We start from the raw sequence: 24,453 nt of genomic DNA on the forward strand, positions 1-24,453 counted from the left end.
AGCCCGCCTGATTCTGGGCTGGGAACCTGGGGCGTTGCTCAGCCTGGTGACCCAAACCCTCCGCTGTCTCTGGCCGCCAAGTCCTGAGGACCTCCCTTCATGAGTGGTCATTTGTGTTGGCTGAGAGGCCGTGTTCTCCTGTGTGTCTTTCTAAAGCAACACATGGTGAGCTCCTGGATGCTGGGCTTCCCAGGTGGCACCCGTGGTAAAGAACCCGCCTGCCAGTGCCAGAGACATAAGAGACACGGGTTCAATCCCTGGGTCGAGAAGATCCCCTGGACAGGGGCATGGCAACCCACTCCAGTATTCTTGCCTGGAGAATCCCACGGACAGAGGAGCCTGGCAGGCTACAGTCCATGGGGTTGCAAAGAGTCAGACACGAGTGAAGTGACTGAGCACGCACGGGTGTGTTTAGATGAGCAGGACACAGCCAGGAGGAGAGAGGCCGTCAGCACAGCAGAGGTCAAGGCCGTACCTGGGCGGGGACCGTGCTGGACGCCGTGGGCTCTGAGCTGGGCTGGGGGGTGGGTGGGCGGCTGGAGCAGGTGCAGAGAGAGGAGAAAGCAGGGAGAACGGGGTCTCGGCGTCCCCCCATGTCTGGAGGAAAGTGTGTGAGGCCAGAGTCTCCGGCAGTGAGGGCTGGGTTGTGTGGTGAGCGTTGAGATGCCCTGTTGAGCTGGGGGGGCGGTTCCCCTGGGGGCTTCTGAGCTTGATGGGCGTGACGGGAGCTGTGCTTTCAGAAGCCGAGTGTTGGGGAGGAGGGAAGCAGTCCCTGGGATGCGGGGTCAAGGTCGTGGTCACGAGTGGGCAGGGGCCTGGGGCTCGGGGGTGCCGGGCGAGGGGACCGGGCAGGCGGGCTTCTGAATGACCCCCACCTTCTGTCTCTCAGACGGCATCCACAGCGTGGTGGCGCTCTGCACCCTGCGGGTCACGGTCATCACGGACGACATGCTGACCAACAGCATCACCGTGCGCCTGGAGAACATGTCTCAGGAGCGGTTCCTGTCCCCGCTACTGTCGCGCTTCGTGGAGGGCGTGGCCGCCGTGCTGTCCACCACCAAGGACGCCGTCTTCGTCTTCAACATCCAGAACGACACGGACGTGAGCGCCAACATCCTGAACGTGACCTTCTCGGCCTTGCTGCCCGGCGGCGTCCGGGACAAGTTCTTCCCGTCGGAGGACCTGCAGGAGCAGATCTACCTGAACCGGACGCTGCTGACGGCCGTGTCCACGCAGCGCGTGCTGCCCTTCGACGACAACATCTGCCTGCGGGAGCCGTGCGAGAACTACATGAAGTGCGTGTCGGTGCTCAAGTTCGACAGCTCGGCGCCCTTCATCAGCTCCCCCACTGTGCTCTTCCGGCCCATCCACCCGGTGAACGGGCTGCGGTGCCGCTGCCCGCCCGGCTTCACCGGCGACTACTGCGAGACCGAGATCGACCTGTGCTACTCCGGCCCCTGCGGCGCCCACGGCCGCTGCCGCAGCCGCGAGGGCGGCTACACGTGCGAGTGCCAGGAGGACTTCACAGGTAGGGCCCACTTCTCCCGGGGGCTCGGGGGCGTGGGGAGGCCCCGGTCACCGGTGCCTCACACCGGGCTTCCAGCGCACAGGTCAGAGTGCCCGCAAGTTTCCTCCGTCCACTCCCTTCCTGAGGGACGTGGCCAAAGGCTGGCCCCCGGGCCCCCGGGTGTTGGCTCTGTTTCCTGACCACAGCTCCGGGGTCTCCACTGACCCCGTGCCATTTAAGCCACCCTCTTAAGCGTCTGCCTGCAATGCGCGAGACCTGGGTTCCATCCCTGGGTCGGGAAGATCCCCTCTGGAGAAGGAAATGGCACCCCACTCCAGTATTCTTGCCTGGAAAATCCCATGGAAGGAGGAGCCTGGTAGACTACAGTCCATAGGGTCTCAAAGAGTCGGACTGAGCGACTTCATTTTCACTTTTCGCTTTCTTTGGAAGGACAGTAGGAGGAAGCTTGGGCAACCAGAGCCCACTGAAAATCTACCCAGATGAAATGACATGTGTTTTGTTTAAGTGGCTTCGTTTTCTTTTAAAGATTTTTTTTTGATGTGGACCATTTTTAGTCTCTGTTGAGTTTGTTACAATATTGCCTCTGTTTTATGTTTTGCCTTTTTTGGCCACATGGCACATAGGATCTTAGCTGCAGCCCCCACCCCCCGCCACCTGACCACAATTAGCTGCCCCTCCCCCGACCACAAAGGTCAAACCCACATCCCCTGCCTTGGAAGGCGGTGGTCTTAACCACTGGACCACAAGGGAAGTCCCAAAGTGGCTTTGAATTTAAAGTAGTTCATTCCTGATTTCGAGTTTAATTGGTTATAGTGAAACAGCATAGGAACTTCCCTGGTGGTCCAGTGGGTAAGACTCGGAGCTCCCAGGGCAGGGAGCCAGGTTTGACCCCTGGTCAGGGAACTAGGTCCCACGTGCTGCAACTGAAGATCCTTCGGGCTGCAGTAAAGATCCAAATAAACAAATATTTAAAAATTAAAATAGCGTAACTGGGATAGAAATAGTGAGCCACTTATTGTTGGGATCTGGAAAGATGACGTTGGTTTTCTCATGCCTCGTTGTAGCTGTAGAAATTACTCATCTTCCCTGCCTCCAAGATACGCTTCGCTTGAGACATCCTGATCTGTCACCAAAATGAGTCTTTCTAAAGGCAGCCGATGGTTGTTTTTAAAAACAAAAATCCCACCGAAAGCAGCCCAGAAACACACACTCTTGCTGTGGCCACGTAGAATCCAGTCGCCCGTTCGAGAAACAAGTGTTCTGAGGCAGATGGTGACCGTCTGTCTTTCTGGAAAGTTCTCTGAGGTCAGGTGGGACCTGACTCGGCCCGGAGGAGGCTCTGAGAGTCTTCTGTGGACCGTGTCCTCGGTGGGCGTGTTTGCTGTAGACAGTGGGGAGACCGTTTCTGCGCGCGTGGGGCGTGGCCTGGATGGAGCCCAGGCCGGGGCTTACGGGCATAGCAGGTGTTCCTGGAGCAGGACAAGCGTGAGCCTGGGGTGGGGACTCTGGGGGCAGGAGGCGGGCAGGCCGTGCTCTGCACCGAAGAGGAGGAAACGCTGCTGGAGGAGGTGGTGTCTGGCAGCCTGGGGAGCTGGTGTGCGCCCCGGCCTGCTGCGTCTGAGCCCAGCCTGGTTATAATCTGCTGGCACCTCTGTGGCAAGAAGGGCTCGACTGCCCGCCGTGGCGCCCCTCAGCCGTCTGTGTCTGTCTGTCCGTCCATCTGTCACGTCCGGCCCTGCCCATCTCTTCTCCATGGTCTCCCAATTGTTAACTGTAAATTCCTGGCTGCCCTGGGATCTAGTGATGAGCAGGGAAGGTAAAGGGGACCCCGGGGCCCGAGCCCACGCCTGAGTCATCAGGGCTGTCATCATGCCCAGGAGCCGTGCCATGGACACGCGGGTGGGGGTCCACCCCTTCCTCCCCCTCCCACTTGGCCTGTTCAGAAGTCCCTGCCCAGTTGTGCCAGCCATGGTCAGCCCTCCGCACAGTGGGGAAATGTTCCCCGCCTCCCCGCCAAGCTGGGTGTCTCTGCCTCCCTCCCCACTACATGGCCTAGATGGGGAGTGGGTCCATAATGACTCCTGCTTCCAGCGGAGAAGCCGTGGCCCCAGGCCCCTGGGACAGAGCCTGGTGCCCTCCAGAGGGTCAGCCAGTGAGCAGTCATTTGCTCGCTCAATGAGCATTAGTTGAGTGCCTGCTGTATGCCAGCCAGCGCAGGCATCACACCTGCCCCGCCCAGTGGGGTGGGCCACCCAAGGTTGCCATGCAATCAGCCGTCTCCCTGGTGGAGACGTGTGATGGTAGGGGCCACGTGGGGGACACCCCAAACACCCCCAGGCTCTGGCGGCTTCATCTTGAAGCTGGCCAGCGTGGGGGGTGCTCTGTCCTGATTGAGCAGACCAGCGTGGCCTCGTAGCCGCAGCCACAGACCTGGGCTCCAGAAATTCCAAACGTGAGCTTGGGGCCACGTCTGGGCAGGGTAAGCAGAGGCACTGGGGACCCGTGGACCCTGGGTCCTCTCCACAGAGGCATCAGCCTGTTGGTGGGAAGGACTTCCAGACTTCTCAAGTTCCGTTTTCATCACCAGAGTCATTTCCAGAGAAATTATGCCCAGGAATGACCCCACGTGTCATCGCCGCTGAAAGGTCCCGATGGGCAGGGGCCTCATCTGAACGTCCTCGGTACTGAGGAGTCGTACGCGTTTCCCTCCGAGATAAGGCTGAGTCAGACTGATTACTCCTCCTGTGTCCGCCTTCCTCTCTTTCTTCCTCTCTCCCTTTGAAGCCCTGCTCTCTTGCTGGAGGTAATTGAGCCCATTTGTTCCTGGTGAAAGCCGTGCTGTCGTCGCCAGCGTTTTATTACTGGCTCCCGGGTAAGCCGAGCTCGGGCCTGGCGGGAGGGAAGCTGGAAGGGGCCCAGGACCGCAGGACGGCCCTGGCTTCCTGTGTTGCTGGACGGGAGATGAGCTGGGTGAAGGAAGGTATCAGTTAATTTCAGGAAAAGCTCATGAATTTGATGCTGGAAAAATACCCCGACGGCTCCCTGGTGTTTGTTCCGTCCCTTTTGGCCTCAAGGAAGTTCCAGGGCCCCCGGAGCGAGGGCTCCCTGTCCTTATAGGGAGGAGGCATCTCTCCTTGTCATAGCTCTGCGTGGGGGCCTGGCTGGGGTCTTCAGGGGCCCCGCTCTGGAGGGAACGGGCACAGAGGACTGCAGGCATTGTGGTCAGCCTGGGGACCTCGCATGCCGGTTTCCTGGATCGCGGTCCCTGACCGCTCCGGCCTGTGAAGAGCGTGGCTTTGACATGGATTTTGGTTAAACTCCCCACGCATGTGGCCCATCCCTCCTGCCTCCTCTCCTCCACACCTGCCATCTCTCTGTCATTGCTGCCCTTGGGTTCCAGCCCAGTGCTGTCCCTGCTCTGGGGAGGTTCCAGGAGGTCCCTGGCTTCCTGGAACAGTGACTGTTGATCTCCCTGGAAACTCCCTCTGTTTACGTGTTGGTTGATCTGCTCTCATTTGGGGTGTGAGCCACGTATTTCCATGACCCTCAGGAGGGCGGCGACCTGCAGATGGGACTCGGTGGGCCCTTCTGTGTGCTCTCCTGTTCCAGACGAGTCTACCCCATTACCCTGATCCTCCCAGCAGCTCCGTGTCCCCAGTCGGAAACTGGAGAGCCTGTGTTGCAGGACATTCAAGTGTCTAGTCTAGAGGTTCTCTGTGGGGGAGACTCTGCCCCCAGGGGACACGTGACAACATCCCAGGATGGTTTGGTTGTCTTGGGGGTTGGGGTGCCCGTGGCTGGAGGCCAGGCGTGCTCCCAGTGCACTCCAGGGCATGGGGCGTCTCCCACAGAGAACGGTCCTCCCCGGAGTGTTCGTGGTGGCGGCAACGGGCCTGCTCTAGAGCCGGGTGAGGGTGAGGCAGGATTTGAAGCTGGTGCTCTGGCTTCTGAGCTCAGGCTCATCCACCCTGTGGACCCCTTGAGGGCGAGATGGCCGGGTTCACCTGTGTACTGAGTTCTTTTTCTTGCTTCATTGACATCACAACATCTGTTAAGAAGCACCTTTTGCATGCAGGGCACTAAAGGTTCCAAGTGAAGTGCGAAGGGTCTCTGAGCGGTGGCAGCAGGAGAATCACGCTGTGTCCCCGTTCCCGAGGTCAGTCCGGTTGCTCAGTCATGTCCGACTCTTTGCAACCCCATGAACCGCAGCATGCCAGGCCTCCCTATCCATCACCAACTCCTGGAGTTCACTCAAACTCTTGTCCATTGAGTCGGTGATGCCATCCAGCCATCTCATCCTCTGTCGTCCCCTTCTCCTCCTGCCCTCAATCTTTCCCAGCATCAGGGTCTTTTCCAACGAGTCAGCTCTCCGCATCAGGTGGCCAAAGTATTGGAGTTTCAGCTTCAGCATCAGTCCTTCCAATGAACACCCAGGACTGATCTCCTTTAGGATGGACTGGTTGGATCTCCTTGCTGTCCAAGGGACTCAAGAGTCTTACTCAGCACCGCAGTTCAGAAGCATCAGTGGGAGGCGAACTCCTCCGGCCCAGGCGGACTTGCCACTGGGCGGGCCCAGGGCGCGCCTCGGGCTGTGACTCTGAGCCTGGGTCCTACGGCCCCTTGGTGTGTCGTGTCCGTAATTAAACAGCCTGATCGCTCCTCACTGCCGTGGGGGAGACCGTGTCCACCCAGGCTCTGCTCTACAAGGCCTGCCACAGCCCCGTGAGGTGGGGACAGCTGTCACCTGGTTCAGGGACACCCAGAGGCAGAGCTTGGTGGGGGGCGGGCGGACCTGGGGATCTCTTTCCTGAGCACCGGTTTCAGTGCCCGACCCAGCCTCCCCACCTGGCCTCCCCACCCTGGCTTCTCATTTCAGCCTGTTCAGGGCTCACAGTGGGTGCCCCCTGCCCAACCCCATGCTTCATAGTTAACCTGAAGCCAAGCCTCCCGGCCCTGCCCCTGTGATCTGCTCTTCACGGGTGCCTGGGGCGGGGGTGGGTGCCCAGAGGGTCACATGACCACTTGTGCTGGGTCGCTTTGGTGCAGAGCTCCAGCCTCCCCCACAGCCTTGGACGCTGACCTCAGCCCAGCACACTGCCCCTTGCCGGCCTTCTAGAAGCAAGACTGGCTCCTCTCACCAGGGCAGGTGGGAGCTTTGAGGTCAGCTGGGAAGGAGGGCTTTCCCAGACCGCTCAGCCACATGCATGTCGGGGGACGAGGGGAGCCCTGAGCCTCTGTGTTTAGACCCCGGGCCGCTCCTCTGGGTTCAGAGGGTTCAGCGAATAGTCCTGCTCTGTGCGTGAAGCGCCCGGCTCTCCCTGGGCTTCCAACATCCACACTGCTGGACCCTGTGTCATCAAAGGTGTGCCCCAGTGGACTTAGCCTGGATTGGGGATCAGAGGGTCAGGGGCCACTTAGGACGGTCTCTGTGGTGCTGGGTTTGAGCTTTGTGCTAACTACCCCTGGGTGGGATGTCCCAGTTGTCCTATGGGGGCCCTTCTGGGACTCTGACTGTCCCTCAGAGTGACCTCCCCCAGGCTGGGGGCCTGGACTGTCCCCCAGGGTGACCTCTCCAGGGCCAGGGTATTTTGTGTAGGTTCAAGGCCACAGAAACTTTTAATATAAAAATTGAATCATCTTTTCTGTTCATGGGGAAAACACTGAAGTCAATTCTGGCGCTTCTCTGATTCTGCTGTGAAAAATGACACTTACCCCACCTCTGAGTGTTCTCTTGGCATCTCTCATCACCATAACGGTATCTCCACACTCCCGGGACGCGCTGACCCTGTGCCCTCCTATTAGACGGAAAGCGCTTCGTGCGTCTGAGCTGTGCGCTCCTCCTGTGGGGTGACGGTCACGTGACACAAGAGAAATAAGTTTGCTGCATTGACTGCCGTTTACTGGATTAAAGCTCATTTGGAAGAGTTCGCCGTCAAGTCGAATTTGGTCCTTAAACCCGAGCGTTAATTATCATTCGAAATGAAAATCATTATCTGGCCTATAATTAAAATCTCAAATAAAGCAGAGGCAGAATCCTTTCTTAGGAAGATGTACTTTCCAGATACTCAGGATTACTCCAGTTTTCTCTCTTTGTAGCATCTACAGCTTCCTGGTTGGGGATAGCGGGCATTTCTCGAGTGCGTTATCGTAAAGCTGGGGAATTATTGCACTTCTGGGAGACTTTGTTTTCCATTAAAATCATATTCGAGGCATTGCGGGGAGGATAAATTTGGCCAGAGAGCTCCTTTTCTCTTCCATGGAATTCTTTTCCCCAAAGCTGGGACTTTTGGCACACAGCATTAGCATCTTCCTGGCCACTCGGGTGTCCACGCACAGCCAGATGGTTTCTGGGGAGAAGGATGGTCCTCGGGGTCCTGTTGGCTCCCTGGGCCTGCTGCCACAGGGCCACACCCTGGGTGGTTTAAAGTAACAGAAATGTATTCCTTCTGGAGGCTGGAAGTCCAAAATCAAGGAGTTGGCGGGGACTTGCTCCGGGGGACAGTCCTTCCTGCAGCTTCTTAGCTTCTGGTGGCCCAAGTGGTCCTTGGCTTACAGCTCCATCTCTGTCTTCATATGGCCTCCCCCACCCCACCCTGGGGGGCTCTGTCCCCATGTCCAGATTTCCCTCATCTTAAAAGGACACCAGTCATTGGACTGATGCTGAAGTTCCAATACTCTGGCTACCTGATGGGAAGAGCCAACTCATTAGAAAAGACCCTGGTGCTGGGAAAGATTGAGGGCAGGAGGAGAAGGGGACGACAGAGGATGAGATGGTTGCATGGCATCACTGACTCAGTGGACAGGAGTTTGAGCAAGCTCTGGGAGTTGGCGATACACAGGGAAGCCTGGTGTGCTGCAGTCCAGGGGGTTGGACACGACTGAGTGACTAAAGTGAATTGAACTGAGTCATGAGACCAGGGCCTTCATCAATATCCAGTATAATCTCACTTTAACTTGATCATCCCCTGGAGAAGGAAATGGCAACCCTCTCTAGTATTCTAGCCAGGGAAATCCCATGGACAGAGGAGCCTGGTGTACAGTCCATGGGGTCACAAAAAGTCAGACACGACTGAGCAATTAAATAACAACAACTTGATTCCATCTACAAGAACCTGTTTGAAGACTAATTCCCGAGACCAGGGATTAGGACTTACACATAAGGTCTGGGGAGTGGGGGGGGTGCTCTTCCACCGGCCTCAGGGCTTCTGGGGGTTGGTTTGATGGCCACTTCTTGTCAACCTGCTTGTCCAGCAGCTGCTGGGCCAGAGGACACTCAGACAGGCCTCTGTGGTTTACTTTCTTTTTAGACACCTGAACACAAGCGTTCCCCACGTCCACCCAGCCAGCGTCTAGGGCGGTCGGTGAGCTGGGCGCAGGGCCTGAGTTGTTGAGAAAGAGAGGTCGGTACTGAAGTGTCCGACCGCAGTGAGCGAAGCGGCCTGAGGATGTGCGGGCGGAGCCTCCCTGGGCCGTCCCGCCTGCTGTCCTGGGGGAGACAGGGCTCCTTGGCCGGGCCCTGCCAGGGTCTTCCCCGCACACGTGCAGGCCGTATCGGGTGCTTCTGCGGAAAGACCTGGAGGGCGGGCTCCACGGGAGCAAGGGCCGGGCTTGCCTCCCCCCAGCTCGTGTCCTGCAGCCGCTGTGATAAAGTCCCACACACGAGGGGCTTAAACCGCACGGGTTTATTCTCAGAGCTCCTGGGGGCCCTGGGGAGCCCCCTCCGGGTCCGGCTTCTGGGTGCTGCCTGCTCTGCGTGACTGGTGACGCTTCCTCCCCTCACCCCAGCCTCTGCCTCTGTTGTCTCCGCTTCCCCGCTGACCCCCGACCCCCAGGACCCTGGTCATTACCTCGGGCCCCTGGGGATCCAGCTGGCCTCCCAGTGTCGAGTCTCAGGGCCCCTATCCAGCCCACACCCGCCCAGTGCCTTTCGTGGGGTGAGGGTACGTGCCCACAGGCTCCAGCGGGTAGGGTGGGAGCCTCTGGGGCTCTGTACTCCACCACCCGCGGCCGGACCCTGGCGTTTACTTGGTGCTTGTGTGGGGATGCGTACGCGAGGCCTTTGCCGTGGGCACTGACGTGGGGGGTGGAGGGTCCCCTCTGTTTCCCTGGAGGCACCACACGGACTGAGGGCCGCCCACGAGAATTGCTGGGAGTCCAGTCTGAGCCCCTGACCCAAGAGCGGCCACCCCGGACGTCCCCACAGAGAGCGGTCTCTGCTCACACAGTTGCCCGTCGCCCACCCCTGAGCCCTTCCCCTGGTGTGGACAGACTGACGTCTGCCCGGGCCAGGGGCCTGCGGGGCTGGGGTGACGGGGTGACTTCTCTGCTGGGTGGCCGGGCGCAGCTGAGGAGGCCGTGTGTGTCAGCCAGGGTGGCGCGGCTGTCCCGACTGCAGGCAGCGACTGAAGAACGTGAGTTCTTGTCTCGGGACGTGGCTCTGTCCGCAGACACTGTCCCCGCTCCTCCTGGCACCATGCAGAAAGGGGAACCTGAACCGCCGGCGGCTCAGCCGCTGCTCCGTGCCGTGATTAAGGTTTCAGTGAGCATTCCGGCCGAGTCTGGACATGTTGCTCTTCCAGAGTTGGCACGCTTTCCCCGCATACTGATAACGTGCTGGGCATGCCCCTTTCCGGCTTGGCCCCCACAGCTGCGGGTTGTCTGTCCACCGACAGGATCTTTCCCGTGGTCACTGGGGACCCCCAGCCCGGCCTCCAGGCCTCTCCCCTCACCCCTACACAGCAGCCTGGGGCCAAGCCCTGCACCTCCGTCTTCCCCAGGGCACGGGGTCTCTGCCACCCCTCCTGCACAAGCCCATCCTCTCTGAGAGACCTTCCGGGCCCACCTGTGCCCCCGCCCTCAGAGGTGCCCATGTCATTAGAACTGAACTGCAGGCCTGCGTCTAAGATGCTGTCCTGGGGCTGGTCCTCAGGACGTTGCAGGACAGATTCCCTGGCCACAGGCTGGCCATCCCTGGGGCTCCAAAGCGGGGACCTCTGGTCTCTGGAGAGAGGCCTGCAGAGGCCCAGGAGGGCACAGGGGAGCCCTGGGCAGCCCTACCCTCAGCCCACAGGGTAGCATGAACCTGCCTCCCAGCAGGCCCCAGGGGATGTTGGTGGGGACCAGTCTGCCTGGGGTGGGACCCTCTACCCGGCTGTACCTCATCCTGGGCCCCCAGTGTCCTTCTGAGCCCACACCCCTGGCTGGGGAGGACCCTGACTTTGCTGTCGGGGGTGGAAGCACCTTGGTGAGGAGCCAGGATGGGGTTCTGTGTGCTCAGGCCCTGGTGGTCAGCTCAGTGGCACCTCCGCTGGTCACCAGGCGCACCTTGCCTCAGGCCCTGCGTGTTCATTTGGCACCTCCTGCGTCCTTAGTGGCTGCCCGCCGGGCACCACGAGGGTCTGGGGGACATGGGGCACTCTCTCTTCCGCAGCCCTGTGTCTGCTGAGGTTTCTGGAGATGCTGAAAGGTGTCAGGAGTGCTGCTTTCTCCTGGGACTGTGCCCAGGAGGAAACTTCTGCTGAGTCAGGCTGGCCTCTGTGGTGTGTTTAGGATTTATTGTGGTTTCCCGTGGCTGCAGGACTTGAAGACCAGACGGGGCGGCCCGACACATCAAAATTCATCCTTTCACGGATCCGGAAGCCAGCACTCTGAATCAGGGTGTGGGCTGGGCCGCCTCCCTCTGCAGGCGCTGGGGGCCCGGGGTGGGTCTGTTTGCCTCTTTTAGCTGCGGTGGGCTCGGGCTCCCTGGGCTTGTAGCCACAGTGGCCTCTGCCCCATTCTCACATGGGCTGCAAACCCCAGGTGCTTATTTTAATCCCGTCTCGCGCCATGTGACGTGATATTCACTTGTCTGCCCCGTGGGGTGATGGTCACAGGTGCCGGGGGTCAGGATGTGGACACATCTCTCAGGAGCCACCGTTTAGCTGACCTCAGGGTTGGCTATTTTCTGTTCCCCCCACCCCCTAGAGGACATCAGGGGGTAGGGAGAGCACCCGTTTTCTGAACGGAGGGTCCCCAAGTGTGGCTGCGGGCCGGGCCATCCCTGAACCAGGAGGTTGGAAAGCTCAGTGACTTTTCAGGTTCTCCGGGTTCCAGCCCCTCGGGTGTGTAGGTGACTCTTGACTCACAGCCAGGAGCTGTGGATGAGTTGGAATCGTTTTTCTTTGCTGCTGGAATGCATTTTTTAATTTATATTTTAAAAAATGGGTGTGCCGGGGTTCTGGGAATTTGCTTCAGAGACAGTAGTGAAGTCAGCCCAAGGCCCGGCCCGGGACAGGCCTGCCGTGGTCTGGGCTTCCGGTTTCCGGCCTCTGGGAGGCCTTTCCCTGCTGCCTTGCCCCCTGGGGGAGGAGGCTCGGGGGCCGGGCCAGAAGATGAAACAGTCCAGCAGCCCTGTAACTCAGCGTGGGCGGGGAGAGGCTGGAAGGGCGGGGAGCAGGGCTCTGGGGCGCGAGGGGTTGACAGCGAGCACCTCCAGTGTCAGGAAGCCAGGGCATAGCAGGTGTCACGTGACAGCCCCGCGTGCCAGGTGTGCAGCTCAGAGCTTCACGGAATCAACTCATCTCACCTGCACCCTGGCCTCCGAGGGGCCTGGATTGTTCTGGGGCCAGAGACAGAGCTCCCGCCTTCGGTGGCGGGGGGGTTCCAGCCAGGGAAACTGAGGCAGTGGTCAGGAGCCTGCTCGGGACATCTGTCCACCGCAGCGGCCTGTGGGGGCTGGCTGGGAGGAAGGCAGGGTGGATGGGCTGATTTTCTCAGGGTTTAACCTTTGCAGGACCTGCCCTTGCCTCCGCTCCCGCTGCTGAAGCTGCCCGCGTGAGCAGGGCGGGTGGCTCGCCGTGGGGTCTGGTTCTTTAGTTCACAGCCCTGAGCTGCTGCTTAGGACCAGGCGGCAGCTGTCTCTTTATCGAAAAGCTGGCAGCCTCAAGCCTCTACTCGCCCTTCCCGTTCTGGGGCCCGTCCTGCCCTCCTTCAGGGCTGGGGGTTCAGCCTGGCTACGCAGCCCCTCCTGCTGGCCCCCAGCCCCTTGCCTCCCCTCTCCCCATCGGGGCAGCCCCGGGCCCTCCTGAAGCGCCTCTTGGCGGGACCACATTCACATCAGCATCTCCTGGTTCCCGCCCTGCCCCTCGGCTCCCACACCTGCCGTGACGGTCACACACATGTGCACACACCCCACGTCACATATACACACCACACATGCACATTATACACACACCACATATACACACATGCACACCACATATACACACATGCACACCACATATACACACACGTACATCACATATACACGCCACACATGCACATTATACACACACACACATGCACACACACCACATATACACACACGCACACCACATAATAGACACATCACATAATACACACACATGTGCGCACACACCCAACATCACATATACACGCCACACATGCACATTATACACACACACACGCACACCACATATACACACACACACCACATACACATACACGCACATCACATAATAGACACATCACACAATACACACACACGCGCATACACCCAACATCACATACACACACCACACAGACACATTACACATACATGCCACACACATCACATATACACGCCACACACATTACATATACACACCATACTCACATGTACATGCCACACACACATTACACACACACGTGCACACCACATATATACACATGTACATCACATAATAGATACATCACATAATACACACCATGTGCACACACCCAGCATCACATATACACACCACACACAGATACATTACACATACATGCCACACACATCACATACATGCCACACATGTTACATATACACACATCACATAATAGACATACAGAGATCACAGAATACACACACATTACATATACATGCCACACACGTGACACAGATATACACACATGCACATCACATAATAGACACACAAATCACATAATACACACCCACACCCACATTACATGTACATGCCACACACATCACACACACACACGTACATCACACAAAACACACACGTGCACACACACACCCACATTGCATGTACATGCCGCACGCATCACACACACACACATGTACATCACACAACACACACACATGCACACACCCACATTACATGTACATGGTGCACGCATCACACACACACGTATGTCACAGCCACATTACATGTACATGCCCCACGCATGACACACACACGTACATCACAATACACACACACACACACACACACACACATTACATGCACATGCCGCACGCATCACATACACACACATGTACGTCACATACACACACATGCACACACCCCCACATTACACGTCCACGCAAAGAGCTGGACACGACTGAGCATGCGCACACTGACAAACCCTCTGCTGGGCCTCAGTTTCCCGCCTGTGGAATGGGGGCGTGTAAGAGTCCCACACCAGGGGCTGTGAGGCCCCCCTGCCCCCTGTCACCCTGAGCTGTCAGCGCGGCCACCGTGCACACGAGCCCATGTGAGCTCGGTGCATCTGGGCTTCTCTGAAGACTTAAGGCCCTCCAACCTGGGGTCTGTGGTTCTGGCACTTCGGGCTGGGGTCCGGGCAGGCAGTGTCCCTCAGCCCCCAGCGTCAAGCCTGGGCAGGACAGGCATCCAGTGGTGGGGACGTGTGTGAGGCCATGGCAGCCAGAGGGGCCTCAGCTTTTGCAGCTAAGAATGCCTCTTTAGGGGGTGGGGGTCCCACAGTGATTTCTGTGGGATTGTGCCCTTGCCGCCGTGAGCAGGAGGCCGGGCCCGGGCCCTGTGGGCAGGACTTGCGGTGCTGCGTGCAGTATGGAGCACGGCTGTGGGTCTGCTCGGCTGAGCGTGATCCTTGTTGTGGGGCACGACTGGCAGTCACAGTGGGCGAGGGCCGCACAGGAGCAGCACGGGGGGCTTCCCCAGGGTTAGGGAGACTTGGAGCAAGCATTTGAACCCAAGCAGGGCACTGGGACACTTGAAACAAATTTGGAAATCCAAATTTATTTTAAATGAGAATTCCTAGAAGAAGAAAACTGAAGTTAAATCTTGATAAGCAAGCATAACTGAAAATATTTATTACAGTAAAATAGTGTTTCTTGTAAGAGATATATATATTAAAGATAGAGGGCTCACTGAATTTGATACAAGTTATTTGCCTGAAGTAAGATGATGATGTTGAAGCTGAAACTCCAATACTTCGGCCGCCTGATGCGAAGAACTGACTCATTTGAAAAGACCCTGATGCTGGGAAAGATGGAAGGCAGGAGAAGGGGACAACAGAGGATGAGATGGTTGGATGGCATCACCAACTTGATGGACATGAGTTTGAGCAAGCTCCGGGAGTTGGTGATGGACAGGGAGGCCTGGCGTGCTGCAGTCCATGGGGTTGCGAAGAGTCAGACTCTACTGAGTGACTGAACTGAACTGAAGATGATTTTAAGAATTAAAAACCATCACATCATGTCTCTTCCCTACTCTGAGTTCTGTGGTGCCAAGCTGGCTGTGATGGGGGTACATCCACCATGGAAATCCGGGCTTTCCCCTGAGGGCCGGCCATTGGGATCTGCCAGGTCACCACTGCATAGAGGATACAGTTAAGGAAACACGGAAGTGGATTCCTGTGTGGTTTGAGCAAGTCAGCGGGAATGTCTGCCTCGGGAAGTACCCTGTTCAGGTGCCCACAGGGCCCTGGGGTTGGCCTGGGTCTCGCCCCTGGAAAACAGGGGCGAGAGCCTTTACAGGGAGCCCCGTTCATCTGAAACTGGCATGCTCAGAGTTCTCACTGCCTTTTTTATTTTAAAAAAGTCATGTTTATCTGTAGAATTAATTCTTCATTCATGACATCAACATCTTTCCCGACATCATTTGAATTAAAGATGTGAATTTTGCAAGTTTTATAATTCTGTACGAGCAGTCGTCACCGGCTTGCACATGGAGAAGTCCTGGCATTTTATGACTTCATCTCACGGGCACTCGTCCAGTACCTGCTGCATGCCGGGTGTTCACCAGGCACCCTCTGTGTGCTGGGCATTCCGACTTGACCCAGAGCCTGGGGAGACGGAGGCTGAGGGACAGTCATGCAGTGGGTGTCACCCTGGGGCTGGGACGGGCTGGGATGGAGAATTCTGGGCCCATCAGAGTCTGACCTGGGCGCCCTGGCCCTGCCCAGGTGGGCGAAACCTCCAGAGGGATGTGGGTGCCTGAAGTGGGGCTGCGGCTGGGCACTGGAGAGTCATCTGCAGACACCAGAGAAGACATACCAGGCCAGAGAAAGGCAGTGTCCGCGGGGTGATTGCTCATAGCAGTGCGCGTGTGTGAGTGTGTCTGGGCAATGCCAGGCTCAGAGAAAGGCCGTGTCCACGGAGTGATTGCTCATAGCAGTGAGTGTGTATGCGGGATGCCAGGACAGAGAAAGGCGGTGTCCACGGGGTGATTGCTCATAGCAGTGAGAGTGTGTGAGTGTGTCTGGGCGATGCCAGGACAGAGAAAGGCCGTGTCCACGGAGTGATTGCTCATAGCAGTGAGTGTGTATGCAGGATGCCAGGCCAGAGAAAGGTGGTGTTCACGGGGTGATCCTGATAGCAGTGAGTGTGTGAGTGTGTACAGGGGATGAATGCCAGGCTCAGAGAAGGCAGTGTCCGCAGGGTGATTGCTGATAGCAGTGAGTGTGTGTAAGTGTGTTCAGGGTCTCCTCCATTAGCCTGGTGAGTCCCCTGGCTGCCCTTCATGGAGGGCGACGTGCAGCTGGCCTGGGAGGTGGGGAGCTGGTGTCGGCTGGGCAGGTGTGTGTCTGGCACCCCGAGGTGGAGGGTCTCTGTGGAGCGGCAGGACTGGCCGGAAGCCAGGCGGGCTTTCTGGAAAGCTCTCCCAGGTATTCTGTGGGGAGCTGGCAGATCTATGAGGCACTGAGCCGCTGCGGGGGAGCCCAGAGGCCCGGGGGTGGTTGCGGCGGTTGTGCAGATTGGGCTGGTTTAGACTGGGGTATGACCGACGGTGGAGGTGAGTGACTCGGGCCCGGGGGGTGGCTCGGGCCCTGGGGGTGGCACGGACCCTGGGGGTGACTCGGGCCCTGGGGGTGGCACGGACCCTGGGGGTGACTCGGGCCCTGGGGGTGGCACGGACCCTGGGGGTGACTTGGGCCCTGGGGGTGACTCAGTTCCTGGGGGTGACTCGGTCCCTGGGGGTGCACCGGTGGGGACAAGGGAGGAGGGGTGGATGGCTCCAGGGCTCTTGGCCACCCTCCTCCGCAGTGGCTGCGGGACCCTTACCCGGGTGGGGGACCCGGAGAACAGACTTGGTTTGGGGAGACAGGTCTGAGGCCTGGGTTTGTGGGGCAAGAATGGGAGGAGCTGGTGGGCGGGTGTGGGCCCAGAGAAGGGGTGGCCGTGGAACTGCAGAGCTGGCCCCTTGCTGGCCGGCTGGGGAGTCCGGGAAGAGCATCCCGGGGGGCAGGGAAGCCAGAGCCGGTGAGTCACCAGGTCCCTGAGAAACCAGGATCGCGGCCCTGCAGGCTCGGCTGCGGGCCCCTGAGGCCAGCGTTTACCGGGAAAACGGTTTTAGGGCGGATGCAGAGGCCACTAGGGGGCTGGATAGTGTCCCCCCAGATTCACGTCCAGAACCTCAGAATGTTGGAAGCAGGGTCTCTCCAGATGTAATCCGTAAGGCTCCCAGTGATTAGTGAACATCGTCCTGGACTCGGGGTCCACCTGAACCCAGTGACTGGAGTCCTTATAGAGAGAGGATGGGGAGACGAGACCCAGGGAAGATAGCCACGTGACCACAGAGGTAGACATGAGGGATGAGGAGGCCACAACCCCAGAAACACGGGTGGGGGTGCCTGACAGCTGGAGGAGGTGGGAAGGAGCCCCCCTGGACCCTGCAGAGGGAGGTGGCCCTGCTGACACCCCCAGATCTACAAGAGAATTCGTTTTTGTTCCCTTTAAGCCCTCTGCTTTGCCGTACTTGTCACAGCAGACCCAGGAAACAAATACAACCACCTATGAGAAAAGAAAAACCTTTTGTGCTTAAAACAAATAATTTCACGGCAACTGAGCTTTATTTGCAGTTGATTTAAAGTTGCATGATGGGTTAAGCAGAGGAACGCAGGAACCCTGCAAGGCAGCACGCCCTTTCCGCGGCATGGCGGAGGCCCTGCAGCAGCGGGCTGAGCGGCCGCGGGGCTGTGGGCAGCACACGTCCTGCTGGGCCGTCCTTCCCTCCCCGGGGCTGCCTGAGGACCCAGGCTTCCCGGCAGCCGCTGGAAAACCGCCCGTGAGCAGGAGTATGGCGGGCAGAGTCAAATGCAGGTCTCAGAACTGAATGGAGGGCACACTCGCTCTTTCTCTGCAGGGCCGTCCTTCTCTGGGCCCAGGCAGCTGGGAGCCCGTTGCGGGAGCCCCTGGATCTTGGGTGGAGGTGGAGGGGTCCAGACGTCCCGCTGGCTCGAGGGCAGAGCCTGTGAGCCGCCGCTGTGGCCTTGGTGGGGGCGGGGCTGCACTTGCCTCCCGGTGACACTGACCACCGGGGCGAGCCCAGCGGGGCAGGGTTCCGGGCACCGTGGGGAGGGCCGGGCCAGGCCCCTCTTTGTTTGCCGGCACGGCTTAGGGAGTGCGGCCCGCCCCGGCCTCTCACTGCCGCTTTATTACTTCAGAACACGCTGTGCTTGGCCCTCGACCCGCCAAGCTGGGACTTGGAGAGCAAACAGTCCCAGACGTCACATGGATTTTAAAAGGGGAGATTAGAGAATCTGAAGTGAATGAAGAACAAATACACCTTCGGCTAAGCATTTACAATTAATGAATAGAATTTAAGAAGGCTGCGAGCCGCCCACCTGGGAAGGGGCCAGGAGCAGGGCTGAGTGTGAGAGTGTGAGAGTGTGTGAGTGTGGGTGCGTGTGGCTGAGGGCGGGTGTGAGGGTGCGAATGCGTGGATGGGCGTGAATGCTTGTGAACACGTGAGCGTGTGTGTGACGGTGCGAGTGTGTCAGCAGCGTGTGACTGGGTGTGAGTGCATGCATGTGTGTGCATGTGTGTGAGGTTATGTGTGCCCATGCGTGCGTGTGTGTGCACAGCCTGCCTGGTGTCTGTGGCTGGCGGGGTGGGGTGCCCTGGTGACCCCAGAGCCGGCGGGGAGACCAGAGGCCCTGCCCTGATGGTGGAGCCCAGAGCGGGGTGTGCGGCCGCGTGGGCCTCTCCTTTCCGAGCAGCGTGTGAAACCTCTGCTCACAAGTCGTTTGGGGACAGCTGCCTGCTGGGGAGAGCAGGTGGGTGTCCTGGGTGGGCCTGTGGTCTCTGCCTTCCCTGCCTGGTGGGGAGGAAGGGGATGGGAAAAAAAATCTGCCTGACCCTGCCAGGCCCTGGGGGTGGGCTCAGCCTGGGCCCCTGGCCTGGTGGTCCATGTGCGGTTATGAAATTCAGTAAGAGCTCAGCGGTTGAAACTCTCCTCCCTGTGTTTGAGGGGCTCAGGCTGGGTCACCTTCGCTTAGCAAGTTGTGTGTCCTCAGCTGTCGCAACCTGGGGAGGAAGATACTCCGGGTAAGGAGAGGAAATTCAGATTTCCCTGGTGCCCCGCTTGTTTCCCAGGATCGTCGTGCTAATTACAGATCAGTTTCACCTGCTTCTCAAAAATAAGCTCTTGTGAAGCGTTCCCTCTCGGGTGACGGATGGAGTTTTCTTACACCCGTCAGTTACTGAGCTCTCGAAAATAAGCACGTTTGGAGGTTGGCCTCCCTGAGAAACAGACCCCAAGGCCCGAGATCCGCCTTCCCAGGAGCCACGCCTGGGCAGGGGCCGGGGCCGGGGGCTCACTGGGGCTGCCCAGAGGAGAGGCTGGGCCTCAGCAGTGCGGCAGCAGAGGCCTCTGTGACCCCACGTCTCAGCTCTGGCGATGCGGTGCAGAAGAGGCTGCCCTGGGCCACGGGGCTGGGCTTCCCCGTCTCCCTGCGGAGCTGTTGCTGGCTGACAGCTGCCCCAGCGGGGGCCATGCCGCTGTGGGGGAGGGATTTCGGGAGGAGGGTCTGAGTGCAGGGTCGCAGCTGTGAGCGGTCGTCACCCAGCCCTCCAGAGCCTCTGTCCTGGCAGGGCACGTGGGGTACACACAGCACCCACTCTCCACTATATCCAGGAATTAATGATCGGGACTTCCCTCGGGGTCCAGTGGTTAAGAATCCACCTTGCAATTCAGGGAATGGTTGGGGAACTAAGACCCCACATGCTACAGAGCAGCTCAGCCCATGTGCCACAACTAGAGAGTCCGTGCGCAGCAAGGAAGGATCCTGAATTAACACAACGAATATCGTGTGCTGTGACCAAGACCCACCGCCGCCAAAGTTTAAAAAGCTGATGATAGATTTTAATATCACCATCCAGTTTGTTCACATTCCCAATGGACTCATATGTGACTGCTACCGTCTGAATTGCATCTGCCCCGCCCCCAGATTCACAGGTTGCAGCCCTAGCCCCCAGGAGGACTGTAGCTGGAGGTGGGGCCCGCAGGGAAGTAGTTCAGGTAAATGACGAGGGTGGGCCCCCATCCGACAGGGTCAGTGTCCTCTGAAGAAGGGACGACAGAGACCTGTGTCTCCCCGTGCACACGTATGGAGGACGGGCTCTGTGAGGACAGAGCGAGAGGGCAGCCAGGAGGGAGCCCTCGGGGCAGCCCGGCCGTGCTGGGACCCCGATCTCCCTGGGACTTCCAGCCTCAAGGGCCGTGAGAAATACATTTCATCGTTTAAGCCCCTGGCCTAAGGTATTTTGTGATGGAGGCCCGAGCAGACTGAGACAGTCGGGAATGTATTCGCACGGTTCAGTGTTGAAGAGGCACAGAAGGGCACCCAGGGACACCCGTGTCTGAGGACCCTGGTGACTCCAGTTCCGGGGTGATGCTGCCTTTGTGCACCCAGGCTCCTGATGCTGGGTGCCACCGAGCTCTGAGTGTCCTATCTCTTCATACCCGAGAACTCTAGCATCACAAAGGAAAGATTGATCAGTGTGACCACACCCAGATGTAATACTTCTGTTGCTGTTGTTGAGTCGCTCAGTCACAGCTGACTCTCTGACCCCATGGACAGAGGAGCCTGGAGGGCTTGCTTCTTCCCAGGCAAGAATACTGGAGCGGGTGGCCATTTCCTACTCCAGGGGATCTTCCTGACCCGAGGTTCAAACCCACGTCTCCTGCACTGCCAGGCTTTATATTTATATTATAAAAATTATATTATACTTGTATTTATATATTTATATTCTTTACCACTGGGCCACCAGGGAAGCCCTATAATATTTTTATGTGCCACAAATACATAAATAAGTTGAAAGTTAAACTTAAGCCAGGAGGGAGTTGTCATAGAAATGGTAGAACATAATTTCTGAAATTTACGAGGAGCTTGTATACAGAATAAAACAAGACCAACCATCTGATCGAAAAATGAATGCAGGAATCATCGGGTAGTTCAGAGAAAGGAAAAGGATGTTGCCAGTAAAATTCGGGCAGATGTTGAACCTCAGCAAAAATTAATGCAAATAAAACACCTTGGAGGTTCATTTGTCAGAAATATAAAATATTTTACAGATTGATCACCACCCTCGTGTTGGTGAGGATGTATGAGTTTGTGCATCCTTTTGTGGAGGGCAGTTTGGAAATACTTATCAAGTGTGTACCTTGATTCACCACTTTCAGGAATTTTCTCTAGAGAGATATTCTTAAAACACACCAAGGACGTGTATCAAAAAGTTATCCGCAGGGGCCTCCTCGGTGGCTCAGTGGCGAAGAATCCGCCAGCCGAGGCAGGAGTCATGGGTTTGATCCCTGATCCGGGAGGCCCCCATGTGCCATGGAGCAGCGGGGCCCGTACCCTGCGACTCCCGATCCTGTGCTCCAGGGTCTGCGCTCCGCAACAGAAGAAGCCACTGAAGTTAGAAGCCTGGTGACCACGACTGGAGAAAGTCCTTGCGGCAGCGAAGCCCCAGCACAGCCAGAGACAATTAATTATTTAAAAAGTGGTCTGCAGTAAAAGCGAGTTATAAGCAGCCTATCTGTCCATCAGCAGTAGAAGGAGAAACATCAGTGATTTAGGTTCTGATGGGGTCCTCTAACAGAATACTGTGCAGCCACTGGGAGGAAAGAGGAGAAGCTCTGAGTGCCCACAGGCAGGGTCTCCACGGTACCCCTGGCCCTGAGCCCACATGCGGGCGGCAGGGCACCCGCTCTCCTGTCTCCTCCGGTGGGACCTGCAAGAGACTGAAGACTTTCCAGGCCTCACTGTTAACATGGTGATTTTTTTTTTTTTTAGTGTGTGAATGTAATACTCTTATTTTAAAATGTATTCATTAAGGGACTGACCTGGTGGTCCAGTGGTTAGGACTCCACGCTTCCACTGCAAGGGGCGTGGGTTCGATCCCTGGTTGAGGAACTAAGATCCCACATGCTGAGTGGCACGGCCAAAAAAGTTTTTTTAAATGCCTTCACTTAAAACTCAGTACCTGGTGAAAATATGGGTGAGAGCTGGGGAATTTCCGGTTGTCGGAAGCTCCTGTTAGTCTGTGGGCCTGTGAGGGGCTAGTGATGCCCACCCCGTGACAGGCAGGCCCGGGCTGTGTTCCAGGGAGTGAGGGTCATGCAGCCAGGCCCCCGCAACGGCCTCGCCACTGATGGGCAGCCTGGGTCTGGTAGGCCTCTGGGGCAGAGGTGGTCAGCATGGGCTCCCTGGTCAGTGGAAGCTTCCAGAACTCCCCTGCCACGGGGGTGGCAGGGGGCGATTAGGCCACAGGGAGGCCGTTGGAGCACAGCTGGGGGCCAGTGTGTGGGACAGACTTGATTACAGGATCGGAGCCCAGCGTGGTCCGGGGGGCAGTGGGTCTGCGTGGCAGGCGATGGGCTGGGGGCGCTCTGAATGACCCCGGCATACTCCGAAGAGCCCCGGGATGCCCAGCCGTTGTGCAGACGTGGGTGTGGGGAGGACACGGGGCCCTCTCAGCATTCTCGGTCTTTCTAAGTGGGGCTCTCAGAAGAGCGCCGGGCTCAGCTGGGGGTTCAGAATGGGTGGGGTGCCCCTCCCCTCTCCCTCCCCCCAGGCTGCCGTGTGACCCCCTCTCTCCCGCTCCGTCCCCCCAGGCGAGCACTGCGAGGTGAACGCGCGCTCCGGCCGCTGCGCCCACGGCGTGTGCAAGAACGGGGGCACCTGTGTGAACCTGCTCATCGGCGGCTTCCACTGCGTGTGCCCCCCTGGTGCGTTCGAGAGGCCCTACTGCGAGGTGACCACCCGGAGCTTCCCGCCGCAGTCCTTCGTCACCTTCCGGGGACTGAGGCAGCGCTTCCACTTCACCGTGGCCCTGGCGTGAGTCCCGCGTCCCCGCCCGTGCTGGAGGTTGGGGGGCGGTCTCGGGTCTCAGGGTGGCCCTCGAGCCCTCCGTCCGGTCGCCCTGGCCGGCGCTGCCTGCAGGACCCCGTGCAAATAGAGGATGTGGCCCCTGATTCAAGGGCTTCCCCTGTGGCTCAGCTGGTGAAGAATCCCCCTGCAACGCAGGAGACCCCAGTTCGATTCCTGGGTCGGGAAGATCCCCTGGAGAAGGAAAAAGTTACCCACTCCAGTATTCTTGGACTTCCCTGGTAGCTCAGCTGGTGAAGAATCCACCTGCAATGCAGGAGACCTGGGTTCAGTTCCTGGGTTGGGAAGATCCCCTGGAGAAGGGAAAGGCTCCCCACTCCAGTATTCTGGCCTGGAGAATTCCATAGACTGTATAGTCCCATGGGGTTGCAAAGAGTCGGGCACGACTGAATGAGTTTCGCTTTCACTTCACTTTCCCCTGATTCGAAAACAAGAAATTTCCAGTTGGCAACAGCAGAGCGTTAACGAGCTTGGGGCCCTGTTTGCCCAGCTCCCACGCCTGTGAAGCCAGCCTGGACGCCCTGATGCTGTCCACCTGCCACCACGTGGGCACCTCTGCCATCCAAGTGCCCAGAAATAGGGGGAAAGGGCTTGGGACTCAGACTCGGCATAGGCTCTTGTGAGGTCCCTAGCGAGCTGGGTAACCACGGGCGGGCGGCCCCTTAACCCGTAACGGGATGTAGACTGACTGCACGCTTGGGCCATTCTCTTATTTTTTCATCTTTTTCGCCAAGAGAATTTAGATTTAACTCTTAATTTTTAAGATCTACTGTAAAGATTTTTCTCAAGTTCAACTTAGTAGAATAAGGTGTTTTCTGTGTTTGGTGAGCATTTGGGGACACAGTCTTCATGGGAGTGCACCATCCGTGTCCCCCAGAACCAGATGCTTGCTCTGAGCTGCCCTTTGGAGCTCGGGGCCTCTTGGGGCGGGATGGCGCAGCTCCTCTCCTGAGGGTCCTGCCCCACCCGGGGAAGCCCTCCCCTATCTACCCCCCACCATTGCACTCAGGTCCTCTGAGTCCTTCACCCCCGTGTCTCCCTGTCTGGCCGCTTCTCTCCCAGTTTCCAGCATCTTGGCCCGGGCCACCGTCCTCCCCTCGGCTGACAGCTGTGTTGTCCTCGACTCTCAGCCTGAGCCGGGGGATCCTTGTCCACAGGCGTGCCGGGCCCGCCTGAGCCGGGGGATCCTTGTCCGACAGGCGTGCCGGGCCCGCCTGAGCCAGGGGATCCTTGTCCGACAGGCGTGCCGGGCCCGCCTGAGCCGGGGGATCCTTGTCCGATAGGTGAGCCGGAGGATCCTTGTCCGACAGGTGTGCCAGGCCCGCCTGCCACCCGGGGTAAAACCCAGCTTCTGAATACGACACTCGGCGGCCTCCGTGTGCTGACCCCTGTGCCCCGATCCTGGTGGGGGCCGCCCTCACCTCCTGATGCTCTGGACCCGCCCAGCCCTGCGCGGGTGTTTCCTCGGCCCCTCCCGCCTGCCCCCATCCCGTCTCCCGCTTCCTTCAGGAAGCCCGGTGAGCAGGCCGGCCACGCCTGCATTCCAG

The 24,453-nt window shown here is 58.4% G+C and overlaps 1 protein-coding gene across 1 annotated transcript; it reads left to right on the top strand.

Annotated features, from left to right (window-relative positions):
- Positions 1 to 712: 712 nt before the first annotated feature.
- LOC129641968 (cadherin EGF LAG seven-pass G-type receptor 1-like) lies at positions 713 to 24,189 on the top strand. Its single transcript, XM_055566541.1, has 5 exons — positions 713 to 803; positions 890 to 1,528; positions 22,633 to 22,855; positions 23,397 to 23,525; positions 23,916 to 24,189. Exons 1-5 carry the CDS (start codon positions 713 to 715, stop codon positions 24,187 to 24,189), a joined length of 1,356 nt encoding a protein of 451 aa, XP_055422516.1.
- The last annotated feature ends 264 nt before the right edge of the window (positions 24,190 to 24,453 follow it).

The sequence above is a fragment of the Bubalus kerabau genome, chromosome 1 (genome assembly GCF_029407905.1).
Source record: "Bubalus kerabau isolate K-KA32 ecotype Philippines breed swamp buffalo chromosome 1, PCC_UOA_SB_1v2, whole genome shotgun sequence".
Taxonomy (NCBI): Eukaryota; Metazoa; Chordata; class Mammalia; order Artiodactyla; family Bovidae; genus Bubalus; species Bubalus kerabau.